General features: G+C 43.1%; 1 protein-coding gene across 3 annotated transcripts in view; it reads left to right on the plus strand.

The window, feature by feature from the left end:
- The window catches only part of LOC148822527 (E3 ubiquitin-protein ligase znrf2-like), a 46,686-nt gene that overhangs the window by 23,359 nt on the left and 5,325 nt on the right, over positions 1-18,002 (plus strand). For 2 of the 3 annotated variants that reach the window (XR_016093840.1, XM_088928953.1), the window contains one exon: positions 7,254-7,349. Coding sequence is in view for 1 of the 3 variants with exons in the window: in XM_088928953.1 (XP_088785079.1) it covers positions 7,254-7,349 (96 nt within the window). In the remaining 2 variants the exon portion in view is untranslated. Of the gene's footprint in view, positions 1-7,253; positions 7,350-12,176; positions 12,251-18,002 lie in introns of all 3 variants that reach the window. The other variant, XR_016093841.1, reaches the window with a different exon arrangement.

The raw sequence follows: 18,002 nt of genomic DNA on the forward strand, positions 1-18,002 counted from the left end.
CTGCGACACGGCGCCTTGGTTTCTCTACAGTTCTAATATATACAAATGAGATTTATTCCTTTTTTATTTTTCTCATTCATGGCCTCTCCAAAATGCCATGGCACACCGGTTGAGAGAGACTGATGCACGGTGTCACTCGATTGCCGTACGCCTCATTAAATGAACAAAAATGCTCTTGGAGCTAGTTCGGTTTCCCCGTTAAATGTAACCGCCTGCTAATTGTGGGACAAGATCAGCGGGCTCCGTTGCACTGGATAGACAAATACGAAGTGTGAAGTCTGATGCAATCTTTAATTTCAGTACTAAGTGAAAAGATAGCTGCAAGAGCTCCACTCTGCTCACCTTTGTGTATCACTCAGTCTTTGAGGCCCTACTTTCATAATCCTACACGTTTAGTCACGCAGCCATCTGTACATGTTAATAAACTGTGGGCACTGAGTAGCTACCATAATGGAGAAATTGTGTAAAGAGCTGGCTGTTGAGTGGCGGGGGTTCCTCTGGCCCTCCCGTGAAATGGAGTTACATGGTGCAGGCAGGTTCCAGCTGTCAGTGCTAATTCATTCGATTGAGTCAGCAGAGCTATTCATGCCCCAGCTGAGATGGGCAAACAAGCTGTTGTTTTGGCTGCCTCGTTCGGAGCCTCCAATGAACGCGGCGCGTTTGAAACGGGAGCTGGAGTACTCCTGTGGCAGCCTGGCCCGTTCCCAGGGGAGGGGCACAACCGCACGGGCTTTTTATTCTCCGCTGCCGTTCCTCATGGACAAGTAGGACCGGTGCTCGCTGCTTCCTTCGCGTCGTGTGGAGGAGCCGCTGCAGCAGTGAAGGCATGAGCATTGGTGTTGTGTAAATGTGCAATTTTGAAAAACACAAAACACAACACAAATGGTGAAGTGAACGAGGAGCTTACAAAGGAGGTCAAGACCAAAATAAGTTTTGGCATTGTTAGTTTACCGACCGTAAATTCTTCTTTCTCGACTCTTTCCTCCCTGGTGGAGCCGTTTTGTTTCATTATTATTTTTCTCTTATGCAGACGTGCAGGTTTTACACCACAGGTCAGCGCTTTACAGTAAAACAGTAGACGAGAGCAAGACTACCTGCTGTCCTGTCTTGCCCTTTAGCAGCTGTATTTCACGGAATTGCTTTTACATTCCATAGCGTGAAATTTCATAAGGGCGTTCTAGATAGCCTGGACTAGAATGTCTCCCGAGTGTCTGCGAAGCTGTCGTTCTAACAACTAACCAACTCGCAGCCCTTTGTCAAGACTTGGCGTGCTCTGTTCCTTTCCTGCGCCTTCCCAGTGCTCAGACCACGCAGGAACAGGAGGCAGCTGATCGGCCCATCCCGCCTGTGCTGGGAGTTAGCAGCCAGCTGATTGATCCAAGGAGCCCGTCCAGCTGTTTCCTGAAGGAAGCCGGAGCATCGGCTTCAACAGCATGGCCGGGCAATTCATTCCGGGCTCGCCCCTCTCCTGCCACCCAGCACGGTGACGAGTGATCTGTTCAGCTGAGCTGTCTTTTTGTTTTCCTGTTTGCAGTCCGTCCAGCTCATGTCATTTTATGTAAAATGTTCTGAATACCGAATGAATACATACTGCACCTGGAGATTTTCTCCTAGCGCTGATGATCTAGATACTGTAATGACAGCATTGCACTTACAAATCCTTCTGTTCTCCTAGCAGAGTACATCTTTGGGTTAAAAGCAGTGTCCCCAATGTCCTCAACCCTGTACTAGACAAAGTGCTAGATCTTTTTGCCAGGATCTGTACCTGTGTGTATTGTACAGTATGAGGAACATGAGCTTTTGAGCATTTCTCTCACTGCTTCTGATAGCTGATGCTTGACACGGCTTCAAACAACAGGTTTGTTCTGTTCTCTTACAAGAAATAAAATGTGATTCAAGGGTATTATGAGTGAACAGCAGGTCCTTTTTGTACAGTAGGTCTGCAAGCCTAAGTTACACATGGACTACTGTAATAACTTTTCCGTATCAAAAACATAGTGTCTGTGTGCCAAACAGTGAAACACTATCAGCTCTGACCTGACTTTTCATGATTGCTTTTAGAGGTGTACAAGCTCATAAAGTGGATCGGGATCAGTCTACACGAAACCAAAGCGAGGCTTTGTTCGTTTTTCCTTCTTCTCTTTCAGTTGGACCCACTTTGCTGCTAAACTCCCAGTTCTGTGAGTCAGACCTCCTTAACTGAGGCCATGTGTTATCGGACGTTACTGTAAAACTGGAAAACAGAGTCCTAATTAACTCCAAAACAAAATATTAACTAGGGTTGCTTTTCATTTAAAGTGTGAGGGATTCCATTTTCTTTATACAATGTTATATTGCCACCATGGAGACATGTAATAAACATAATTAAAAGTGTTCCACAGCCCAGGAATATTGAATCAGGAAGTTCTAATCACAAGACTCAACAGTTATTTCCTTACACAGGAAATTCTATGCCATAGGCAACCACAAAGCCAGTTATACTGTACATGTTTTTATTCTTCAGCCTGGTTAAAGGCCACAGCGTATGTGTGGCTTTAATGCACATTGTTTAGTCATTTGGATTGTTCTTTTTACCCAGACAAGATGCAGATGCCTTTTGCTGCACTTAAGAAAGATGTCAGAGTTCTTGATTTGTGAGTTGCTCAGTGACAGTGGGGGCTCCTCTTATCAGTGCTCGTAATAATGCAAGAGCCAAGCCACCAAATGACACTCAGCTCCTTGCAGGTTCTAAATCCTTGAACCGAAAGCAGCAACAGTATTGCGTTCTAGTTGCCCAGTGTTTTAATGTATAGTATAGTGATTCTGTGCTGTCTTATGTGGTGTAGTCAGGTGTGCTGAGAACACAGTAGCTTGTTAGATCACACTTAAGAGACTTTTTTGTAATTTTCGCATTGAATGGTCAAGATCTCTGCTGCAGTTTTAATGTTTACTACATAATGTGGATATATACTAATGGGGTGGCTCATTTTCTAATCAGATGAAACCTTTGTGACTTATATATATATATTCTTAGAATCAAAATACTTCTTTAGTGCTTGACCTTGAATCTCTTTGCCTAGAGAATCCTCATCTGGATCCCCTGCACTGCAGCACTGATGACCTGGGTGATTCTTTCCCTTTCCCCTGGCCTTGAGGTTGTTTGCAGGGGTCTTCTGTGCTCCTTTGTGAAGGTTAAAGTTTTGTTACGGAGAAGGGCAAAGGTTCATAATTCTCATTCTGTGCAGAGTCCCTCAAGACTGATTAGTGTGTTGGTTAGTTTCCTGGATCAAATGAGATTCCTTGATTTTTTTTTTTTAAAGTGCTTGTGATTCTGCTTAAGTTTACAAAACAGTTAAATGTGCAAGTAAGCAGTCTTGCATTGTTTTTTCGTTCAGCAAGGGTGGAAGAAAAGTGATTGAGTTCAAGGGCTTCTTTTCTGGAAGCCATCAACACTTTCATATTAATGGAATACTACCTGCACCCCTTGCAGAAATCCTGCACAGCGTTTGTTCTGTCTTGGCTTCAGTTCTAAGTGCAGAAGTACTGCATTTTTGATAAATGACAACAATTGCTGCACCACAATGCCTTTATTATTGTAGGTCAGTGAGAAGTGTTCCCTGATGAATGCAGATAAGCGTCAAACTGCTAATGCACCTGTATGAAGTCACCTGGCATCGATGAACTGACAATCGAATAGGCAAGACGGGCCAAATGGCCTCCTTTCTTATACAGTAGATGTGTGTCATATTTATATCTGTGTACAGCACAAAGTACTGTAGTTCAGAGGCTTTCAGCACCGTGTGTGAGTGCGTATTCTGAAGCACATGATCATAATTTTTGCTTTGGGGAGGTCTTGTGGAGAAGTATGGTTTTGTCAGATAAGAGCTTTTTCTTTCAGGTCACTGTCCTTGTTATAGGCTTTTTACTTTCTAAGCAAGATCACTCTAGACACAGTCAGGAATGAGGAATGGACAAGGAGTGTTAGCCCGACTAACAAAGTGATGTTTGGCAACTAGGCTTAACAAAGGATGTCGCATAGCATTGCGATCTGTTTGCAATCTGTGAAGCCACCTGTCTATTAAAACACCACAGGTACAGCAATAGTGTCTTTAATCTGACCAACTGTCTGAGCTTATGCATGTCCCATACTTTTGGCTTAACGCCGCCTCTTCACAGTGTGGGTGTTAGCTCAGTAAAACCTGGTGCATTTGTTTCTTTAAATCTATACTGGCTGTCCATAAGCGTTTAAGGGGTATATGCTGAAACACTACTTCCTGTTCATACAAACTAATAATAAGTCAGTATGAAACTGGACAAACCCGCATCATGTGCAGAAAAGGGTGCACGGTTTTTATTTCTTAACTCTTTACAGCAGCTATTGGATAATCACAACTCTTAATCATAATCGCAAAGGCACAGTTTACTGTCCAAAGCAGTTAGTGTCATAGGGGATGCCTTTCCCAGGTCATCAGCTTTAATGTAATAGCACAACAGTTACAGTCTTAATTATATTACACAGCCTGAAAGCCGTACACAAGATTATTAATTCCTAACATCTTTAGTTCAGAATTAATGTTCGTTTTATTTGCACGAGCTGTCAGGCATTCCAGTTAAACCCTATAATGTTGAATGGCAAAAAAACAGGCCAGTAAGAGCACCCTTTAATCAGACATCTCAAGTCCACGACACTAATGATCAGGTTCACGACTGGGAGTTCAAATTTAGAAATGAATTAAAGAAATTAGAGCTTGCAAAGAGAGAATGGGATTTTAAGTAACTTGAGGCCTTTTTATCTTTTGCAGTGATTGCCTAATCATGAAGTGAAGATATTTGCATTCAATTACATTAATTTTTATTTCAGTCACGAGTGTTATTATGAGGGTTTCAGCTGACTGTGAGCGGTGTAGCCAGTCCCAACGCCCCACACAGCCGGCTCTGTGGATTAACATTATGTGAGTGGGATGTGAACCAACACCCCTGCTGGAGCCAGTCTGGGGAAAACAGGTGACTTGAAGAGGGATTGGATCAATATGGAATTGGTGGAGAATATTATTAAAAACATTACTGATCCCAGTAATTCCAGACCAATTGAATGTCAGCTATTGGAGTCAACTGGAGGATGAGTTATTTGGAAGAAATATTCTAGGGAAGAGACAGCGGGGATTTGGGAAGGTTAGGTCTTGCCTGATGAACTTGCTATAGTTCTTTGAATGAGCAATGACAGCAGTGGACACACAACAGATGATATTGCTTGTTTAGATTTTGAGAAGGCCTTCTGACAAAGTTGCTCATAAGAGTTTAACCCTGCGATCACAGGCAGTAGACATTCAGGGAGATGTGTGTATTTGGATTGGGAACTGGTTAATAAATAGAAAATGGAAGGTAAAGATAATGAGCGAATGTTCTGATTGTGGTGATGAAATGAGTGAAGCACCTCAGACATTCGTTCCAGAATCTAGTACTCTTCCTAATTTATATCGATAAAGGTTCTGGTACGGTGAGTAAACTACTCACTTTGGCAGATGGTGCCAAACTAGGAGGACTGGCGGACACCTGCCAACAGCAAGTAAAATTCAAGACTGGCCAAACACCTGGGAGGTTGACAGTTCATGTGGTAAAGTGCAGAGTTTTGCAAGCAGGTGGTAAGAAAAACTATAGATAGAAAATGGAAAAAACATTGAACTAGAAGTGGCTGTTTGTCTGTTTAAAAGGGTGTTGTATACGCAGAATGGGAAGAGTTCATCTTTTTGTAAACGCGTGACGATCGAATGTATTCGTGTCACAGACGCGTGGGGTCCCTCTTTTGGGTTGTGTTGCTTTGAGGGTGTTAGCAGTTTCTGGGTGCTTTCAGGAGGGACCAGCGCCCCACGCTGAACCTGGTTTTCCGTTAGGCTTTTGTGGACTGTGCTTGTAACGTGCTTTCTACAGCTACTGTACTAAACATATTGATAGAGACTTGCAAAAGTACACTTTGCAATTAAGCTTTATATAATCCTGTCATCTTTATTTCTAGTTTGAGCGTCTTGATGGAAGGCTTCTGTTTCGGCAAATGTATTCTGCTAACATTGGCCTGCATCTGTCCTTCATTTCTAAGCAGGACGCCACTGCCAGAGGATATAAAAACTCCAAAAAACCTTTAGAACTTCAGAAAGCTTCTATACCCTTTCTGTATAGAAATCTACCACATCTGTGACTTATAGCATTCTTTCAACACATTTACCGGCTCAATATAAATTACAACGACATTATTGAGATAGCCACTGCACCTCATCAAACACATGAGAACTTTTTTAATACATAAATGGTGAAAACCCGTGATGTGAGTGCTTATGATGTATTTTCTTGGCAAGTTCAGCGTTTGTTCCAGTCCGTCAAGTGGACGAATACATTTGGCTCCTGTACAGCTGCCCAAAAGGGGAAGAAAGTGAGGACTGAGCATGTAGAACAGAGGAAGAGGAAGCTGAGAAATTGGTAGATGCTCCAAGGTGTTGCGTGCGTGCGTGTGTGTGTGTGTGGGAAGTGTTATGCTTCTTTGAGCCGCCTTATACAAAGTCACATGCTCTAACATCCCATCTTACTCCCTTTGAAAGCGGAATTACACCTCTCCCCCCTACCCCAAGTGCACAATCCTGTTAAAAATGCAAACTGTCCCTGCAGTTTAAGCAAGCACAGAGAATCGGGAGACCTTTCATCAGAAATCTCCTACCCTAATAGCAGATATCCTCACGCTGACCTCTGTGGCTGTGTTTCTCGAACCCCAGATTGCAGGCTGGTCCAGCTCTCTCGAGCTGTGCTGACCAGTCGCTGCCTTGCCCTGCAGTAGTAGTTTTGCCGGTGAGCTGGCACTCCAGCTGCGGACTGCTTTGTTGCCCTGGGAGGCCCTCAAAGGAGGGGCACCCTTGGCAGCTGGTCCCTGGTACAGAAAATCTAGAGAAATGCGGTCCTGTGGTACGGGGGGGGGGGGGGGGTGTTTGGCTTTTTACCACACAGGGATCTGGACTGCACACGTTATGTTGAAGCCATCTTGCCAGGTTTTAATACACGTAAGCATCACAGTGGAGTCTCACTGGCCGAAAGGAGAATCTACTGGTGCAATGAAATAAGTGAAGGATATTGTTCTGATATTGGTTGTGATGAAGTCAAGCTGAAGTGTGTGCAGGTGAAAAACATGGTCCTAATACCGCAGTTGTTTGAGGAAAGATGGCTATATTGAAGCAACACCTGCTGTACTTGGCTTACGGATTAACATACTTCTCCATTCTTTGTTTTTGCAGGTTTCAAGTGCCCTGTATGCTCCAAGTTTGTACCCTCAGATGAAATGGATCTGCACCTTGTTATGTGTTTAACAAAACCAAGGGCGACATATAATGGTAAAACCCAAAAATTCCTTGTCTCGGGTCTCAGGGGGGGTCAAGTATCTTAAGCTACATGTACTCTGAGATGCATTGTGTGGAGGTGAGATCTGGTCAGGTTCTGACAGTACATCTGTCCTTCCACATGGAGTAAAATTAAATGTCTTTAGCTTCATTCAGTTTTTATGTTCATTTAATCAACATTTACCTTCATAGAGTTAGTACTGCATGTCATGTATCTCTGAATTTAGTTTATTATTTTTCAGACTTAAATGTACCCAAAATGTAATTGTGTTCAGTGTTTCCTACCGTAACTGTATAAGGACACCAGAGCTGATATGTACTTGTAAACTCAGGACTGCAAGTGGTACCCAGGCATCAGAAGTACTGTACATATACAGCATGACACAAATTAATAGTGGGTCAGGATGCACTAGAAGCAAAAGCATTACTAAAACAGAAATTGCAATAAGCAGACAGACATCTAAGCGCTGTTACCTCAGCTCACAGAGGTGTGGTCCGAGTTCCAGATTGCTGCGATGTCAATGCATGACTCAGCTGCCTCTGAAGTGGCTGTGCCGGTTCAGTTTGTAAGCACCCAGCTGTGCAGCAGCAAGCGAAACTTTGCGTCAGTGGTCTAATTCCTTCATCTTCCTTGTTTAGGCAGTGCTTTGTCATGAATTAGAATCGTCGGATCCAATGATGTTTTATCCTGACCGGGCCTGTCTTTGTAGCCGGGGAATGTGGCATGCAGTCAAGAATCTTGACTGACTAATAAATAAATCTTTTAAGAGGGGGGAAAAAAGACTTTTGTTTGTTCATTCTCTTCTATGTGAGGAATGTGCCCAGACCTCCTTTGGATAAAAATAAGGGAGTTTAGTGGAAATTTTTTGAATAAGACACTAAATACACTAAATTCCACTAATTGAAATGAGTTGTTTAGAGTGGGGGGGGGAGATTCTGAGCGTGATTGATCCATTTCTTTCACAGCATAATTCGAAACCAGCTCGAGTCAGTTGCAGAATTTCTGTCAAAGATCACATGGGTTGTCTGTTAGAAGTACCAAATCTCAGTATGTCTCGGTGTCTAGATTAAGCTAACTTAACAGTAGAGAGTTTCCATTCAAATAATTTTTCAAATTCTTGGCTTAAAGCAATAGAATCAGTCATGGAGCTCAGCATGTATGATCTCTCATTCTTCCGCAAGTGTAAGCCTACTGGGAATAAGTTCAGTAATGGAACTTTTTAATAGGCATTTCAGAAAGTGCTCTTCTGGATCTCGAAACTGAAAACTTTAAAAGGGCCAAATTTAAGCTGTTAATAATGAATTCTCAACCTTAAAACGAATGCAGTTTTTTATCGTTTTGGTGTTGGTTTTGAAAGAGCAATTAATGAAAGAATTTTAGTCCTGTTTAAAGCCCCCGCCAGGAGGCTGCATTAGACCACATTCAGATGTGTTTTGTTACCATGGGTTTGTTTAGAAATCTCTCTAAAAGAACAATGCGAGAATGATAGTTTGACTTGCTGCAAGCATAGTGGGGGACAGAAACACACTGTTTAAATCAGACGTGTTACTCTCCGTTATAAATGTGAAAATTGGAAAAGAAATGAATTCTGATTGGAAATGTTCATGTTGCGTGGTCAGATTCGACCATTTCTTCCTGCACAGCGCTAATTTATTCTTCCCGTTTTGTGATGGATGGAGTGTTCCAGGCTTGAAGAGCGTACCCGTCTAGAGCTGCTGTCCACCCACGGTTACCTAGCATAATGGAGTAAAGAAAGGAAAGCAGGATTTGCTCCCAGTGATCGTTTTCTGTGTGCCAGAGTGCAGCTTTTTAATAAACCGTTGCCACGGGTGGGGAGCGAAGAGCTTACTGTGCACTGACCAGGCGAGCAGTGTCTCAGTTTCGATTAAAACCCGAGGGGTTACGAGCTCTTTCTCGTTACCCTACATGTAAGGATGGAGACTGTGACTACCTATAGCGAATCGTATATGACACCGTCTTATTTGACCTTGGAACGTCATACACCATTATCCTCCAGTAGAGTGAGAATGCTTGTAGACTCTTACACACGACGTAGGGATTGATTCGTCATGCGTTAAATGAGCATTTATTTCACACAATTAATATTTCCAAAAAAAAGTTCAACGTTGGCGTCTTGCAAGATTTGATATTCAGTTTTAGAATGTAGACGTTATTTTTTCGGCATGCTGGACTTATCTAACGCCTAGCTAATGCCAGTCAACACTCACACTGCTTTTAGCAAGGGCTTGTTTTTCCATTTAAGGCCAGGTACAGGATGGGGTTTTATGATTGAAGAAGTGCAGGCGGCTTTGCTGTATGGAGTGTCAGCCTATAGCTACAGATGTCAGCGGTGTGGGGGAAAGGTTAGGGCTATGGGCTTGTCCCAGGGAGGCTGCAGGTTTGAATCTGGCTGTCCATGAGGTGCAAGGTGCTTCAGTCGGCTTGAGCTCTAGGATTCAGGCACCCTGGGTATGGGCCTGGGCCAGGGTACTAGCCGACTGTGACTGGGATTCCCCAGCACACAGGTGGCTCCAGGGCACTCTTGGCTCTCAGCCGGGCGGCACCCCCTCCTGGGCACTCGCAGGCATGCAGCGCTGTGGGCGTGCCTGGGACCCCCTTAGTTGCTCTGAGTTGGGGAGTTTGACCTCACTCTCCCCAGCGTGTAGTCGCGGGGGATCGCAGCTGCCAACAGAGACCTGAAAAATGCCAAACTCTGAGGTTGGCCAAATTAGGTAGGTGTAACGAAAACGAATTGGCAATACTAAATTAATTGTGTTAAAAAAAGGCGTAGACTCCAAGTTGTCCCCGAGGCTACTCTTTAACTAAATAATATTCATAAGCCTAAACAGATCCTGAATTCCCTTGGGGGTGTGGCAGATGGACTGGCTTCCACCTGTTATTAAGGGTGAATGCAGTCAATCTCAACACGAGCCTTTGACCGATTACTCTGTCTGGGTTTTACACACCGTGGTATTTAATCCATGCAGGCTGGTGACAGTCTCTTGATCCGTTGATCTTCGGACGGGGCACGCAGACGGGAGCTTGACTTGTTTTCACCTGCACTCAGCACTGTGCCACAGCATGCAACAATGATACAAGTTACGTTATATTACATTTCCTTGTATTAGCGCAGCAGCCTTGTTCCTTCAGATACTGTATCATTTTCTGTCTTACACACGTTAATCCATTTTAAGATCTACTCAAGGTTACTTTGAGTAAGCGCAAGTTACTCAGATGCTGGAAAGGGGTTACTTTTTTACTTTATATATTTTATAAAAATATCAGTTTAATAAAATACAAGAATAAAAACAATCAAGCGAAACAAATTAGAAAATTAGAACACTGGCAGAGAAGTGTCTGTCTGTGTGTTTGACTGTCTTTAGGTGATGTTTATTACAGGCTTATTCTTGCTGGAGATTAGTATGGAAGTATGAAATCAAGCATTTGTATGTAATTTCTTACTGTGTACATTATGCAATACAAAGCTTAATCTCTGCTTAATCCTTTGTAATATAACTTGGGAATTTAATGAAATTGCTTTCTTTGTGGATTTTCTAATTTTTTTAACTGCCCCAGCACTTTTTATGTGACAATACAGCATTAAGGGATTAGACAGTGAAAATGTATTTCCATCTTTTCAGAACAGAAAACCATTTGATTCTCTTCTCATTTGGCCTTGCCTTTGTGTCTATAAAGTGGTCACAGCAGTAGGATCTTAAAAGCACTTTAGATCAGGCAGCCATGACACAGAGACACTCTTTTGAGCAAGAGTGTCAGAGGGGGAGAAAGATTCTGTACTTGTGTACAGACTCCTCAGAGTCACACCCTGGAGTGTCCAGTCAGCTGTACGTCTGAAGTGTGCCATCTGTGTATGGTTGTACAGTGCGTGTGGATCCTGCAACTGATGAGCAGCATTATGCTTGTGGCGAGCTGACTGCGATGACGATTTACTTATTTATTGCACAGAATGAAGATTCTGTATGGTGTCGGGTAGTTGGATTGACGAAGTGTTCGCGATACTGAGACCAGGGGATGAGTGTCTGGGGTTCATGGAGTGAAGGGACAAGGGCCTCAAAGCCATGATCTTATGTCCTTTCAAATGTTTGCTACTGCCTGCCCAATAGACAGTGTTTTTACTGCATGTTGTGTGGGAGTCACGTGCTTGTTTGTGCCTAATGTGTCTCGCTCACTTGGATAATCTCAATAAAATCACTGTAATCTTGAGAACCAGGGCATCTGTAGATCCTTATTTTAAGTATACTGTACATTAGCCCATGCTGGGAGAAGAGGCCTTGTGATCGCTCTTCCTCTGCTCTGCTGTTAGGACCTCCAGAACAGTTACTAATGAGTGCAGGCAATTTGGTCCATCCAGACTCAACCTTTTCCTTAAGGGGTCAATAATTTATCATAAAATCATGTTTCGGCATCGCAAAATATTTTCTGACTGGTATTATGTCATTACCTCGGCAGCAGACAACGTAATGTCTCATGAATTCGATTGATTATTTCTTTGCAAAACGTGGTGTTGGGGAGATGCACTGCGTCTAGTGATGAGTGATGCTGACAGGGCTCATTCTGAGGAGCTGACATTGTGTATATTACTGCACACTAGTACAGATAGGAAGTGTCATGCCGTGTTACAGTAGTGCGAGATGCGGCTCAGGCTGCAGTGAGAGCACAGACACCCGTGAAAGGAGTGTCAGTAAAAACTCTGCATACACAGGCTTTATCCTCATTCCAGCAGTGTGCGTGTGGATGAAATGCATGCTGTAAAATTCCCTCGTATTCCTCTTATTCCTGTTCTCTTTACTCTGTTCTAGTAGAGAAGGAGGCAGTGGGGCTTCGTGTTATACAGAAGGACTGACTGTCATGTGTTTCTTTGGAAACAGATAGGGTGAGTAAGTAGCAGAAGCCTCACTAAGCAACTTGTGCTAATCACATGCTAAGGCCTGTATGTGTCAGTCACTGTAGAAAGTTCCAAAAAAAAATCACGTGTGTGATGCATGTTTAGCTACATGAAACGATTTGCCATTGGCTCACTCATTGACTGCATCAGTGTCATGTCAGCGTTCACTGATGAGTGAACTGGTCCTTTCTTTGTGACATGCTGTCCTTAGCCGGAGAATCCCATCATCTCTGTTGCGTTAAATAACTTGAAAGGATTTTGAATACATTGATGTCGTAATCTGTAAACATTTGTATCTGTGGCTTTGGGCAGTGACTCCTATTTATTATGGCCTCCGCGGGAATGGGAATGGCTGAGACGTGTTTTTTTTAGTCCAGCTTTTGCTTTTGCTTTTCCATCTTACATTGTCAGTTCTCAATGGTAAAAGAGAATATTCGTATGTATTTGAAAAATAAGGTGGTGTTTTTTGTGGTTGTTCAGTATTGTGATTCTGTGCTTAGAATTGGTATATAGAAAGCGTTATTCGAGAGAGGAGACATGTTTTGGTTGTCTGCTCATTCTTTGCTCCCTGACCTCACAGGAGCATTGATTTTGTTCAGTTTCTCAGTGTTTCATATTGAACCAAGATCAGCACTTGGTCTGGACCCTAGTTCATCAGTCACCTGTAAGTGATGCCAGGTTCAGCTTTGATTTACAAAGTTTCAGGTTTCATTCCGAATGTTTTAAAAGCACAGTAAACCTGTTCCCTGTTCTGTGCTCTGCATTAATCATTCATGATTGGATGATATAAACTGACACTGGCGAAGCTTGCCATTTTAGTGCCGAAGAAAGGCTAAAATAGGCCTTTAAGCTATTTTATTTTGCGTAGAAGATGTTTTTAAAACCAAATAATAATCACAAGTTTAATTGCATGACCAAAATAGGCTGGTTGCGGTTTAAATTGACCCTTTATGTTCCATGCTCATGTTGACTGTCAGGGTTTTACTTCTTTTCATTTTCTTGGCAAAAAACGATTCGTTAAAGATGCAGCCATGTTTAATCTGAGCAGGACAGCAGCTGGCTGAAGGTTGCAAGTCCGGCTGGAAGTCCAGGAGCTGTCTGGTTAACAGCGAGACGTGCTGAGAGGCATTCACATTGCAGTGACGGCGTCTGTCGACAGGAAGGCATGTTCGAGAACAGAGAAGTAGTTGTGTTGTTCCTCTGTGTCCCTGTTTTATTTGCTATAGTGTACCGTCTTACATCTGAGTAAGCAAAACTAGCCAACTGATTCACACCATCATGTCGATATCACTGAAGGTGCTTGAGCCCAGTTGGGTATAGTTTTCAAAGCTAGAACGGGCTGAAACGATACTGCGCACAGAGCTATACGTGTTGAGAAACTGTTAAATAAATACTATAGGGTGCAGTTTGTGAGGCTTTGAGGTACTGTTAAATTGTAAAATGTATTTTTTGTTTGGGAAATTTAATTCAGTGAATGCTATAATTTAATGCTCATCTGCATGTTAGTAGTTGGCTTGTATTAATAAGCTTCTGTGCGTTTTGTCTGCAGATGAGTTTGTTCAATAAATACACGATGATATGGGCGGGTGCATTTCACAGCCAAATGTGTGACTTCATTCGGGCGAAGCGTGGGCTGAGTCTTGGACACACTGCGCCGGGACGGTGTCGCGCAGTTCAGGTCCCGCGTGAGAGCCCAGACGGCAAGACACAGCCGAGCCCCTGCAGTAATGCCACTCTTCCCAGCCCCCCAGCTTCCAGCTCTGCAGCAAATTGAATCAAAGTGTGAAAAATGCCTGTGACGCAGGTCTCCAAACCGGTTCACTGCTCTTTAGTGGGAAGAATACATTCCTGGAATCCCTGGTTTCAGTTCGGATTGGCTGTGTTGCATATCTATAAAGGGACGAGAAATTAGGGACGTACTGATCAGTGTGTTCCCAGATATAAAGGAATAAAAATTTAAATAGGTCTTGCTCAGTGGACTACACTAGAATTACCCACAATGCTTAGGTGTCTTGTGAGGTTCATTAAGAAGTAACACACGGTAACTAACCAGCACACGAGACCCAGAGTTTAGTAAATGATTCCTTGCTTACTGATGAACGGGTCAGAGGATGAAGTACATAAGAGGAAAATCCAGTCCATCACAACGTCACTGTTTTGTGCACACTTGTAAGGATGGGGTGAAAAGGGCTGTGTGGCTCCTGACGATGCTTGAAGATGATATTTTGTGGAGAGAACAATGGCGTTTGTCATTGGCGGGGATAGATTTAACAGTTGACTCTGTGAGAATACAAGATTATTTTGATATCCCGCTCACACAAAGGCTGTCCTAAATTGTGGCTGTGATTGCTGCAGACATGCGACTGCTGGAGATAACAGCTGTGGGCCAGATGTTCCTGGAGATTCAGTGTCAAAGAGCCGCATCATTCTTCTAGGCAGGTGGCGTTTTCCGTCGTCGCGGTCTTATTACTGCCCGGTATGCGCGTCGTGCGTGTCAGATTCCCCCCCACACGTTGCCTCATGTGTTTCCATTGCCCCATTATATCCCCTCGCTCTTCTCAAGATATAGGGAGGCAGTAATGTATATGACTGATTATGAGGAAATAGTAGGGGGATTCTGCTGTGGGCCTGGTTTAGATCATCTCTACCCCCACAGCTTTTCCCCGTTGTTGTTTTGACAATGTCAAGGCCAGAGTTGATGAAGCAGAGCTGTTCTCAATGGAAGCCCTGTGCTCGGGGTGTTTAAGGCTGTGGCAGACAGTGTGCTGTTTGTGATAAGAACAGGTATTTGTGCTGGAAGCTAGTTTCTTTTTTTTTTTTAGTGAATTAAAAAAAAGAACATGGAACCAGCAGTTTTTGGAAGATATTACTTTGGAGAACCAAGATAAGAAGGTGTCTGCCCTCTTGCATTTGTGGGAACGGGCACAAATGAAGTCTCCAACCGCAGGAGCAGTTTGTCTCGATGAGAAGGACCTCTGTTTTGTACCAGAGGCTAGAGGACAGGCCAGGAAACGCCTGGGTATTCTGACCAGCGAACCTCCCAAGGTGTCGCAGATACTACTCATGTTTAATATGGATCTTTCTGTCTTTTAGCCTGTTGTCTGTCCTTTCTTTGATCCACTCCACGGTGATATGTGTTCAATATATCCACCTTTTCCCTGCAGCAGTTGAGAAGGGTCCAGTCTTTATCCCCGAGACGTTTTTCTGCATCCTTTGCTGCCCCTGACCCATGACTCTGAAGACCCTTCTGGAAATCTGTATAATTTTCTGAGCACATTTCCAGGAACAGAACATCCCTTTCATTTTGGGGGCTAATGTTTTACTAGAAAGGGAACCAAAGTTCAGTTCTACGTCCTCCAGAAATAAAATGTACAGGAGTGAAATATTGATTTTCATGGCACTGGATACACTTGTCCTGGAGAGGGAGAAAAACATTTCTGCTCTAGTTGCTGAAACAAACCATTGTATTGATACCACATGTACTGTAAGTGCCAGTGATAAATCTGGTGGAAACAATTGAAGATCAAGGAGTGGTTTGCTTGGATAGATACTGGATGACTAACCTTTGACAAAGTGAATCAAGTGAATTTATGGAAATAAAGCACATTTGGCAGTGGTTTCTAAAATTTCTTAAAACACTGCATTTTATTGTACCTAAAAATTTGCAGAATTGGAGTAGTGATTTAAATTCTGTTGAACGTGTATAGTCTATGAAGATGTTATGTGGTATTCTACCTTCTAAAGTAGTAGGAAATGTATTTATTGCACTGGTAAGCCACAGTGCTTTGGAAACTACTTGCTGTGTTTATAAGGCTAGGCTGTCTCTGGGCATGTCGTCAGTCTGGACGAAAGTGTAGGTTGTGTTTGGTGAAGGTCTCTGTAAGGGCCTGGATTAAGTGCTGCTGTCAGTGTGGGCATGATTTACTTCACAACAGCATGCACACGATTGTAGTGTACACTGGCACAGCTTGGCTTCGCTGGAAAATGTGAAGTACAGTTAAACTGATAAAGCCCAAGATCATGTAATTTAGCTTGGCACCACAGTCGCACAGATGAACAAGCTTGTCAGACAAGGTATCGTACCCATTGACGTCACAAGCTAGTTGTAATACTAACAGCATACATTCCTAATTGGAGCTAGGAAACTGATTAAAATAATGCTATGTACTGTAGACAATTGGAGCTAAAATGGTTTTGAAACGATCGTCTCAGATTGAACGTGAAGTACCAGTTAAGTGGCTTTTTTTGTCCCCTTTGACTTTGAACATTTTTGTTTGTTGTGAAATGCATCTGGGAAAAATAGATTGTTTATTGAATCCTTAAGGGAATTGTTTCCCCATGCTGTCCAGCACCTCTGGGTCACAGGAGCCTGTGCCATTACTGAGTTCATCCAGTGAAAACCAGAGAAGAGGTAAAGCTATACATGGATTTCCAAAAAAGTAGACTCAGGAGCCAGTTGCCTGTGAGGTTTTCGGGGTTTCGGTAAACGCTGTTTCCAGATAGGAGTTCACATTGGGACTTAAAGAAGCTTAACACTCAGTGATCGTTACTTTCATATTGGTGAGGCGCTTCAAATAAAGTTGTAAATCAGTCAGGTTTTTCCTGCTGGAAATTCTTCCATTTATAAATCCACTAAAATGGCACGTTTGCTCTTCCTCAGGAATGAATCGAGTCTAGTTTTTGAGCATGTCAGCATTTTGTCGTAAATAGCCACTGGTGCGATCCTCTTCCGTTTTTCTTCAGTTTCCCCTTCTGTATGTGCAACACAAAATCCCCGGACTAAGTGCTGGAATTGAGATTGTATGGGAGGTGTTGTATACTGTATATCCAAGTTAAAGCTTACATAAAATACTTAAGGCCAAATGGATAACTGTCTGCAAGGACTTTTTTTTAAAACTGGATTTGCCAGCTGATTGGAACAGAAATTGAAATGACCACTATGAATGCTGCTGCTTTTCTTGAAGTTGTGTAGTAATTCTTCAGTATTGTGAAGAAAGCGTTTCACAGCTGCCTTGGCCCTGAGCTGGGGCAGGGTCGCTCTGCTCCGTGGAGATTCCCGACTGACCTAAGACCTGCCAGGCTGCTGCTGCTCTTCAAATAGAGTTTGTATCAGTGAATTAGAAAATTAGAAACGATGTTCGTGTTGCATTGGTTTCCTGGGAATGTCTGCTCCCGGGTTTCTCTCCCAGGCTTGACTGGAATAAGGAAGTATGCAGAAGATCTCCAAGCTTCTCCACTTGCCTGTCTTGGCATCACGTTCTTAGATCTTCTGGGTCAGGCTTGAAAAAAATCGCTTTCTGGTAAAAATGATCAAGTTAGAGTCCACTGTTTTATCTGCAGCTACGTCAGCCTGCTGTCCTGCTCGTTGAATCAGCGAACTGAGGTGCTGCTCCAGCCCAGGTTCAGTAACAGGCTCTTTCCTCCCCAGAGCAGCCTTGCGTGTTGGTTAGAGCTGAGCTCTTCTCCAAGGCAAAGGGATCATATTGCTCCTCAGTGGTTTTTCCCCCTCATGTTTCTTTTGTTTTTCTTTCGTTTCTTTAAAATGGGAGATTTTTAATCTGCTGCTGTGTATTTCCCACCTAGCAATGGCCAGAGTGTTCACCCTTCAGTGAAAAACACCCAGTGAATAAATGACTGCTCTGCGCTGTCCATTTTGCTTCATACTTGTTTGGCAGTTAAATTCTGACTGCGTCTCATCACACAATAAATAACATTCCATTGCAATGCATCCACCAGTAGT

The sequence above is a fragment of the Atractosteus spatula genome, chromosome 12 (assembly GCF_055471065.1).
Source record: "Atractosteus spatula isolate fAtrSpa1 chromosome 12, fAtrSpa1.hap1, whole genome shotgun sequence".
Classification (NCBI taxonomy): Eukaryota; Metazoa; Chordata; class Actinopteri; order Semionotiformes; family Lepisosteidae; genus Atractosteus; species Atractosteus spatula.